A 10,210-nucleotide genomic window follows, 5' to 3' on the forward strand; every position below is an offset into this window, starting at 1 on the left:
AGGCTTTTCTTTCTGGAGCCACACTCAAACAACATTTCTGTAATCTAATGAAACCTTTCGCACATCAACTAAAGAAGGATTTATTTGAGACTTTATGGTTTGACTAGTCCTATATATCTTTAAAGACGTAATTATTAAGTGAGGTATGGTGCTTAGAAACATTACTAGAGGAATTGACTTTGATGTTTACATACCAGAAACATACATAACTTACTGGAGTTGTCTCCATCTAATCTGCTTTAGCTAATTTACAGTGAGGCTAAGAACACAATTTCATCCCTGCCTGCCACACTACCAAAAGCCCTGTCTGGCATCCATTTATCACCTACATTTCCCGGTGAGTTCCCTGGATGAAGTACTGGTACACCATAGAGGTAGAAACATTCATGCTTCATAGCTGGTTGGAGAGTTCTTGTAACAAAATATAATGCTTCTTGCCTGCATTTGAATTGCCCAAATTGATGAAAATGTAGACAATTTATTGTGGCCTAACTGTCACCTGACATCACTAGCAGTAAATGGGACCTCAGCAGCATCTGTATCTAGTCACCAAGGAAACGTTTAATCAGTGTTGGGTCAGAACAGACTAACTGTCACCTGACATCACTGGCAGTAAATGGGACCTCAGCAGCATCTGTATCTAGTCACCAAGGAAACGTTTTATCAGTGTTGGGTCAGAACAGACTAACTGTCACCTGACATCACTGGCAGTAAATGGGACCTCAGCAGCATCTGTATCTAGTCACCAAGGAAACGTTTAATCAGTGTTGGGTCAGAACAGACTAACTGTCACCTGACATCACTGGCAGTAAATGGGACCTCAGCAGCATCTGTATCTAGTCACCAAGGAAACGTTTAATCAGTGTTGGGTCAGAACAGACTAACTGTCACCTGACATCACTGGCAGTAAATGGGACCTCAGCAGCATCTGTATCTAGTCACCAAGGAAACGTTTTATCAGTGTTGGGTCAGAACAGACTAACTGTCACCTGACATCACTGGCAGTAAATGGGACCTCAGCAGCATCTGTATCTAGTCACCAAGGAAACGTTTTATCAGTGTTGGGTCAGAACAGACTAACTGTCACCTGACATCACTGGCAGTAAATGGGACCTCAGCAGCATCTGTATCTAGTCACCAAGGAAACGTTTAATCAGTGTTGGGTCAGAACAGACTAACTGTCACCTGACATCACTGGCAGTAAATGGGACCTCAGCAGCATCTGTATCTAGTCACCAAGGAAACGTTTAATCAGTGTTGGGTCAGAACAGACTAACTGTCACCTGACATCACTGGCAGTAAATGGGACCTCAGCAGCATCTGTATCTAGTCACCAAGGAAACGTTTTATCAGTGTTGGGTCAGAACAGACTAACTGTCACCTGACATCACTGGCAGTAAATGGGACCTCAGCAGCATCTGTATCTAGTCACCAAGGAAACGTTTTATCAGTGTTGGGTCAGAACAGACTAACTGTCACCTGACATCACTGGCAGTAAATGGGACCTCAGCAGCATCTGTATCTAGTCACCAAGGAAACGTTTTATCAGTGTTGGGTCAGAACAGACTAACTGTCACCTGACATCACTCATCAATATAGTTAGTGAAGTTATGCACAGACAGTAAAATTCGTTTGACAACAAAAAAATATCTGAAACTATTTTGCTTGGACTTCAATATTCGGAGCAGTACTAGTATGTCTACTCTGGAAAACAGACACAATACTGAAATGTGTCAAATTCAAGTTATTACAGGTTTGTTTTTTTTAATTTCTTCCTACCCATCCAATTTAATCTGAAAAAGACCCTAGAATATTTTGCCGAAAACATTTTATTTATTTTTATGTTTCAACTTACTGGTCAAATATCTGTATACCAAATTTCAAGAGGTCTACATGACTGACGCGACTCGCTCACTGATTTGTGAGAAGATGCTTATAATGTAAGTCATATGTTTGTCTGGTCCGTCTCAGGACTTGACACGCCGTTATCATATAGCTAAAATATTGCCGAGAGCAACGCTAAACAACATACAACCAAGTAACTATCCCACACATCCTTCCAGACAAATGTCTGGTGTAACTTCACCGAGACAACTTTCTATCTCTCTATGATCTCGCATGCATACACTCCCTACTTGCAGACATGTCTTCTATTTTATACCTGTGCCTTTAGCTCTACATATCGGTAAAATAGCACCAAGCAGCTGTGATTTCGGTGATTTCAGCCAGTTTAAAGCCCAGAACAAAAACTGGAATATTGATGCAGAACTGTATTCATGTGTAACAGTCCCGGTACAGCTCCACCGACGGGACGCACAGCATGGTGAAGGCCATGATAAGTAGCAACTAAAACATACACATACAAGCCAAACACGCAGACACCAAGACAGCTCTGTGGACCATGGAAGTTTTACACGCGTTCCATGAATGTACCTTCAAAATACAGACGCGTTGGATGTTCAAAGATCGGAAAAGGGAAAACACTTAAAGGTTTCGGCATTCACATTTCTTGGCTGAGGCGAATATGGTTTGAGATGAGACGGTCAACTGTAGGCATTCTGACAAACAGTTTAAAAGAAACTGGACGACTACGTTGATATTATATTACCAGGAAGAATACTTAACTATGACACGAAGGGAATCGAAACGTTGCTTTGTCTGCATGGTCACCTGTGTAGGGAGTTACATCCAGAGACTCTCTTCAGTGAGTGAGTGAAGACTGTTGAACGCCACACTCAGCAATATCCCACCTCGGTGGCCTGTAAATAGTCGAGCCCTGAAGAGACAAACCAGTGTCTGAAAACTGGAGCAGCAATCTATACAATCGGGTGACGATGTCCCCTCAGTGTTGTCACGGAGCCTGATCCAACTACGTTCCCCGTGTCACCCATAACGGCGTGCTATAACTTGGGTTCCAACGCTGTGTTAGTTCAAGCTGTATCACAATGGTGCAACTGAATATTGGGCTGGATGATGTACATCCAAAATGTTACCAACTAGATCTGTAGATCCCATTGAGTAATACAGTTCAATCTTGGAAAAAAACGTCTGGACCTAGACTAAAGCAGTCTCTATTTTATTAAAATACCGTGTAAATAATATCTCAATTAGCTATAAACAAGCCACCAAACAAAACGCAAGAACACAAATTAAATTGGAAACATTGTTCTAAAAAAAGAGATAAAGTTTTTTTGCACTAGTAACTGAACAGGGTTGTATATTTTGTGATATTTGCATTTTTTCCATTTATACAGGTAACGGAGTGTTTGCAGTCTTGAGCGTGTCCAAAATATATATCATCACTCAAGTACAAATAATAGAGTATTCATTTTAAGAAGGGATTATAGAAACACAAAATGTGATTTAAAAATAATATGTATTGAAGTCAAACTTCCCTCCAAAAGGTTGAGATGCTGATAGATAACCACACGCAGTGTATTGGTAGACTACAACTTGTAATCGCACTTGTTCGATGGAGACATACCACGGTGCTATCCTGGGCTCCGATGCACAAAGCGATCTTACCACTTAGGTGACCATAACTCCAATACTTTACATATGCTTACGATATAGTCGTAGCTAAGATCATTTTGTGCAACGGGGTCCATCGTAGTAACGGAAAAAAAGAAACGTGTGAAATGTTGTGGATTCTTACATGTTCGGGGAATATGATCTGATCTTGATTAATCATGTGTACGTCATTTCAAAAGCTGTAGCGTTTCAAAATAAGTAGCTGAGAGGTTGGCATGAAGGTTAGCACAGCCTCTTCTAACCTGGGTTCCCGGTTGGCGGGGGTGTGAGGTCAAGACAACCCCTTCATGACGGGACACTGGACTCGATCATATACACCGAAAGTGTTCCATCACTGGACGTTGATGCCAATGGCACCGCTCGCTGACTTGCTTGATGCATGTCATCGTATCCCAACTGCACGGATCGATGCTCATGATGTCAGTCACTGGACTGACTGGATTAGACTCGATTATTTACATACCACTGTCGTCATATAGCTGGAATGTTGCTTTGTGCGGCGTTTAACAATAAAGGAAAACAGACAAATAGATGCATGAGTGGATGTATCTAACATCATATACGTAGTCACCGGTACACCAACTTTGAATGTTATATGGCTGTATGATGATATCAAGACACAAAAGTGAGTAGGGATCACTAATACCGCCGACTTCGACTCCAACATATTTCTAAGCTCAAAACATAAAAAGGCAATATTTCTCAGAGAATCCGCTTATCGAAATCAAACTTTGCACTGCACTTCTCCGATTGGTATAGAAACTGTACCCTCAACTGGAAAAGAATCCATGAAGTTTGTTTGTTTGTTGTTTAATACCGCACTTAGCAATATTCCACCTGTATGACGGAGTTCTGTAAATAATCGAGTCTGGACCAGACAATCCAGTTATTGATATCATGGAATCGATCCACGCAGTTTGGATACGATGCCATGCATCAACCAAGTCAGCGAGTCTGACCACCCCATCCCGTGAGTCGCCTCTTACGACAAGCATAGTCGCCATTTACGGCAAGCATGGGTTGCTGAAGACCTATTCTATCCCGATACGCCCACCCTGTTAGGACGGGGGCAAAGAATCGCTTGTTGTACAGATTGTGGGAAAAGTAGCCCAACGAGAACAAGGGTCTAAGGGAGATAATCACACTTACCTCACTCTCTTTGAAGACTCAATCACGTTCTCACGTTCGGCTATTTTCGCCAAGAGTGGAATAAAACCAAGTCGCCCGAAGGAGGATTGACACAACCACGCTACAGAGAAGAGCGTATTAGAGTATGTATTCATTCGCTCATACTTTGCTTTCCTCTGAAGAAGCCACCAGATGCAAACATACACCTTCTGAGACTGCAACTCATTCTCAAACAGTGAAGTGACAGTAGACTGAGAACATCAGCATGAAAGCAGTACATAACACAGCGGTGACGTTTTATAAGTTTTATTCGTGTTGTTCCGGGCTGTATACAGTCCATAGAATACAACAACATTATATAAATATATTATATTTTTGGTGTTGAAGCAATAGACCTCGACAAATACATCTTTTATATATGTATAGAAAAAAATATTTTCATGATTTTCTTCGTTACATCCTAGATGTAAATATATTTGATATTGATAAACAGTAACAATTGCTTTTCAAAATTATTATTTTGAAATGTTTTAAGTTTATTTAATCTAGATTTGATTATTGTTTTCATCATGGTATATCTATTTATCACATCATGTACATCACTTTTACTGTAAATAAAATGCTGTTCTCACACATTCACAACGGAAATGCTAATATCTTTTACATTTGAAACTTCATTCATATAACATGAGTATTCATAACATACATCTACATGATACATATATACAAGTACATTAAACAAGTGTAAAAATAAATAATATATATATATATATATATATGCTATATAGTCCTGTACACATCGTTATCATTTGGTATGCTCATGAAGAACTCATCCCTCTTCTGCAGCAATCATACTGGTATATATTTAACTGAAATGAAATGTATTGCACAGAAAACATTCTGCCTCGGCACGGTTGCCACTTCCAAGCAGTAATTGTAACACATCGTTTGCATTGCTCATTGTCAAATGTAAAATCAATAGCAAGGTACATTATCAGATAACACAAACATAATCATATAAACTGACAAACCTTCTTTCAAAGCCCTGGCTTCAAATTTAGATCTGTAGGGATTTTGTCATAGAGGACCATAGCTATAAACATGATATTACCCAACTTATACTGTGTAAGGGAGATATTGAACAGGCATTAATTAACTAATGAACGACAATTTCTTTCAAAGCCCAAATTTAGATCTGTCCTAATGATTTTGATATTGAAATGCCAGCCTTTTAAACATGGTTCTAACAAATTCATAGAATGACATATATATCAGGAAGTAATCGAATGGGTGTTATTTAACTAATGATTTGCCTAACCAATACAGGTAACACCATAACCTGGATAGTTCACTATAGTTCTTAATGTTCAAGAGCACAAATTTTGAAAGACCTTGTAGGTCGTTTTCTCGGGTCTTTGTGCCATCTCCTCCCCTTTCTTTGACTTATTGGTTGCAGCATCTTCCACAGCATGAGCCGTGGGGAGTTTCCTTTTCCTTGATTGCAAGACTGGTGACTCTGGCCTGTTGGGTTCTGCCTGAACCTTCTGGAGACTTCCGTGTGAGTCACTTCCAGATCCGGTGTCATGCCCAGATGTCTGTGTCTGATGGCAGTCATTTGTGTGATGCCTGGCACTTTCTGCAGGCACCTCTTGGAGACAGCTTTCTCTAGATACCGGGGGACTTCCAGATGCGATCCTGAGATCATGTCCTGATGCTGTCCGTTGCCATCTATCTACTGCTGTCCTGGCTCTTTTGTATCCCCTAACAGAGGGAGACAGGCTTCTCTTTCTCTTAGGTAGAGGGAGCTTGTTGCAGGGCTCCTCAATGTGTCTATTGATTCCATTGATGACCCTTATCTCATTCCTGTACCTTCGACTTCTCCTTACTCTGCTCATTGTTCTCAGTATTCTGTCATCTGGGCTGATGTCAGGAAATCCATTCTGCGTTGCCTCATCATCAGCTTCTATCTCAGAGTGAGCTCTCTTTGCCCCGTTTGAGGTTGAAGGGGTGTGTGAGGTTGATGGATCAATATTGGACAGTCCATACATATCCATGTTTACCTTTGTTGTTATATCAGCCAAGTGGCATCTCTGAGAAGAAACTACTGTAAGGGAAGATGCATTGGGTGGTGCTGGAAAGAAAGCGACAGACTCAGAACCACTGCTTGTAATTGTGAAGACATCTGCTGTGGATGGGGCAGTGATGGAGTCACCAGATGGTGAGAGGCTGTTGCTGCAAGTGTTCACCTGTCTGCAGACATCATCGAAAGAACTCTTGTCTTGACTGCTGTTGGAGTTAATGGTGATGGGAGAGGCTTTTGGCTCTTGTCTGGTTTTGTAGCTCCTCAGATTGACATTCTCAGTGAGCGAGCCATTGCTGAGAGAGTTGTCTCTATGAACCAATCTGGAGGTTGAGGGTGCCATGCTAAGGGTGCCATGGGAGGGTTCGTCTGTTGAGGAGCAGGAGCCTCTACTCTGAGTCAAATGGCAATCAAACGCAGCCCTGTTGAGGGTGAGATGCAGTTGAGAGGTCTGTAAAAAATAAACTTGTGAGTGAGAAACATTGACTTTCAATCAGTGCAACAACTTCAAATACCCTGGTATATATTTGAAACAAATAGGCCTTTGATGAACCAGGAGGGTTAAATTTCCATTTTTAACATGTTTTACATTCATACCAGATGTGAAAAATATTGTTCATATCTTACCTGTGAAGATACATTTCTTTGATCAATAGGACAACAGGATGGATTCTGCAAAGAAAGTGGTTACAATATACAATCAAACATCTAATAAGGGTCTCATTATAGAAAAACAAAACACAAAGGAGACAATACTGATTGTTTATACAGTACATGTAGTTTGAATTCCTTTGTTATTGGTGTCACATCATTAGTTAATGGTCATTAGAACAGACCAAGAGATTACCAAGCGTCCTGAACCTTCTTCAGAATGGCTCCTTCAAACTAAATCCTGTATAATGCCTCTCACCTGGTTGGCTGGCTCTGCATGGATCTGAGGCACAGCTGGGACTACTTCTATCACGAGAACTTGCTCAACATCACCTCTGTAAAGTTGGGCCATGGGCTGAAGAAGATCAAGACTGCTAAATTATACTATACCTTATCATAAGACACCAAATCAATAAATGATCTATAACTCCCAACAACCATTATCACATTCCCTGCAAACACTCACTTTAAATTAATCAAGACATAACTCATAAATACTTGATTCAGAATATCCTTATCATTATTGATCATACTTACACCTGGCTGGTGTGGATGTAGCATGACCTCTTGGTCAATAACCTCAAGTCTGTGATCTCCAGAAATGGTGTCATCATAGCCACTATCATAAGAAGGAGGTGGTCCCTGGAAAGAGCCTGATCCTGATGAATGATCCTCTTCTGGGAAATCACCAGGAGCAGGTAGCTCCTGGTTTGAGTCACTCTCAAAGTCAATTCTGTTTTCATTCTGAGAGGAGGGGGATGGTAGCTGACCACTGCTTGAGTCTGACTGATCACTAGGTGGATTGTTATCCAGCTCTATCCTTGCTCTCTCATACAGATCCTGATATGCAGTTGTCAGTGTGGACAATGGTTGACTCTGGCTTGAGCCACTTCCAGATTCAGAATGTGGAGGAAGATGATCTAAATCTCTTGCTAGTTCGCACAGACCTTGGTATCTTGTTGCCAGAGAGGTTGATGGATGATTATCATGGTAGGAGTAACTTGTGGACCTACCCTGACCATTCTGGAATAATTTCGAAATAATACACATTACAACTATTGTAGATTTACCTACAGTACTGTAGACCTACTGTAACACCAGTAAGTGCCCAAAACTTGAGTGCCCACTTAACTTTTTGTCTCATTTCTAATAGACATTAATGTTGACATATTGGCTATGATTAACGGTCCTTATGGGACAGGGATATATATTTACTAAACCCTGCATGGTATCGAAGTTGTAGATAAAGTCGCAGCCTGTATACAGAGTACTAGGTCTACTACAGACTGGATGGAGTTTGCAACTTGAGCCACTCAGGTAATAGTAATATTGTATGTGGTCTAGAACCCTTAGCTTAGGCATGGAAATGGCCAGCAGTGTAGATCTAGGATCCACTGGTATGGTAATGGCAAAGTTAGGCATATAGATATCCAGCAATAAAATGGCATGTACATAAACATTTATTGTCAAACACACCTCGCTGCTTAAGTGGATTGTGGACGACAATGGAGTGCAGCACGGGGAAGAATTTGACTCATCGTCAGAAAATGGCCACTGTGCTTCTGTGCTGTGTATATCGGGCTGTTCCCGGGACATCCAACGCTGTTCCACGGCTGGTGCATAGCTGGATTCGGGTTGACTGACACTGGGCCAGGTACAGTTATCGCCGAACGTATCTGGTTGGCTACAGATTACCCTCGGTGAGAAAACGACTGACTGAGGACGATACTGGGAGGAAAGCTGCGTCTGAGCACTCCAAACAAAGTCCGTCGGAGGTTGTGGATCCGGGAGGACAGGAGAACTGCCTGGAAACAAGAACAATGAAACCGGTTAGGCGTATTGGCCTAAACAAACTCTGAATCGTAATTAGCAAGTGTAAATTTACAATTATTCTAAAATCTGACGTCGACAGATAATAGTATGAGCATTAGTAAAGCACACTAATGCAAGCTAAATAGATCAACCGACAGTCAAAAGTCCCGTAAAATATACATGTATGTGGAAATGTCAAGGCTTGGTTCAAGGCTGTAAAGGGCGTACAACTCTTTGGTGTAAATTGAGTTGTTTCCCGTTAATAACAAATAAATTTATTACTGATTTTGTGCATAAACATGCGTATTTTAACGCGATATTTTAATGATCAATATCTAAGGTTACTGTTTGAAAGGTTTTCTAATAAACTACCTCTACCGATAGGCCTAGGTATGTAAATTTACTTTCGGTTCTAAAACAGTGTGTACACGTCGCTATATAAGTGCAATGATCTTGGACGCGACGTTAAACCCCATTTCACCTCACCTCACCTAAAACAGTGTAGATTTAGAATCTACCTTACTTTTATTGAAAACACATCGATCATAATTCTAAAAGACTGATGTGATCTGTACAGTTAACGATATTTTTTTCTTTTTATCTGTCCATAAACTGTATCACATATTTATTATAGCCTAGTTTATGCGCGTGTACATGGATTAAATGTCTCTTATATAGATCTAGCGTAGTTTACCCTATATAGAATTTCACAGAAAATACCGTATCAATTTAATGTACAGGAGCTAGAACAGGGGCTTACCTAGTTCTTGTCTGTTCATTACCATGTGATTGCACTCATATTAAGTACAGATAAACTGGATGAGGGAAGGGTATGTACCTTCTCACACACGACATCATGTTCGACAAGGCAAGGGACGTCACCATAGCAACCCCCATTGTTTCACGCCGCCTATGATAAGGGTAAGTAACTGTGGTAAATCGCGTACCGCGAAAATTTGAATTCGACTTTAATATATTTGTTTGTTGGTAATAGATCACTCATAGATC

At 40.7% G+C, this 10,210-nt stretch overlaps 1 protein-coding gene across 1 annotated transcript; it reads right to left on the reverse strand.

Annotated features, from left to right (window-relative positions):
• Positions 1-6,026: 6,026 nt before the first annotated feature.
• Positions 6,027-9,987, reverse strand: LOC139464141 (uncharacterized). The gene is made up of 6 exons (XM_071245676.1): positions 9,963-9,987; positions 8,867-9,195; positions 7,928-8,413; positions 7,650-7,745; positions 7,367-7,411; positions 6,027-7,190 (listed from the first exon to the last, which is right to left on the reverse strand). The coding sequence occupies exons 1-6, from the start codon at positions 9,985-9,987 to the stop codon at positions 6,027-6,029; spliced, it is 2,145 nt and encodes a 714-aa protein (XP_071101777.1).
• Positions 9,988-10,210: the final 223 nt, after the last annotated feature.

Source organism: Haliotis cracherodii, unplaced genomic scaffold (assembly GCF_022045235.1).
Source record: "Haliotis cracherodii isolate W230 unplaced genomic scaffold, xgHalCrac1.p SCAF_1, whole genome shotgun sequence".
NCBI classification, from domain to species: Eukaryota; Metazoa; Mollusca; class Gastropoda; order Lepetellida; family Haliotidae; genus Haliotis; species Haliotis cracherodii.

What these genes read in the sequence shown, in the direction of transcription:
- LOC139464141 (XM_071245676.1), bottom strand. Translation starts at nt 9,987, where the DNA reads ATGGTAATGAACAGACAAGAACTAG. An exon ending in CAATCCACTTAAGCAGCGAG is followed by an intron (nt 8,414 to 8,866) that starts GTGTGTTTGACA and finishes AAATTATTCCAG; the next exon opens with AATGGTCAGGGTAGGTCCAC. An exon ending in ATGCAGAGCCAGCCAACCAG is followed by an intron (nt 7,412 to 7,649) that starts GTGAGAGGCATT and finishes CTTTCTTTGCAG; the next exon opens with AATCCATCCTGTTGTCCTAT.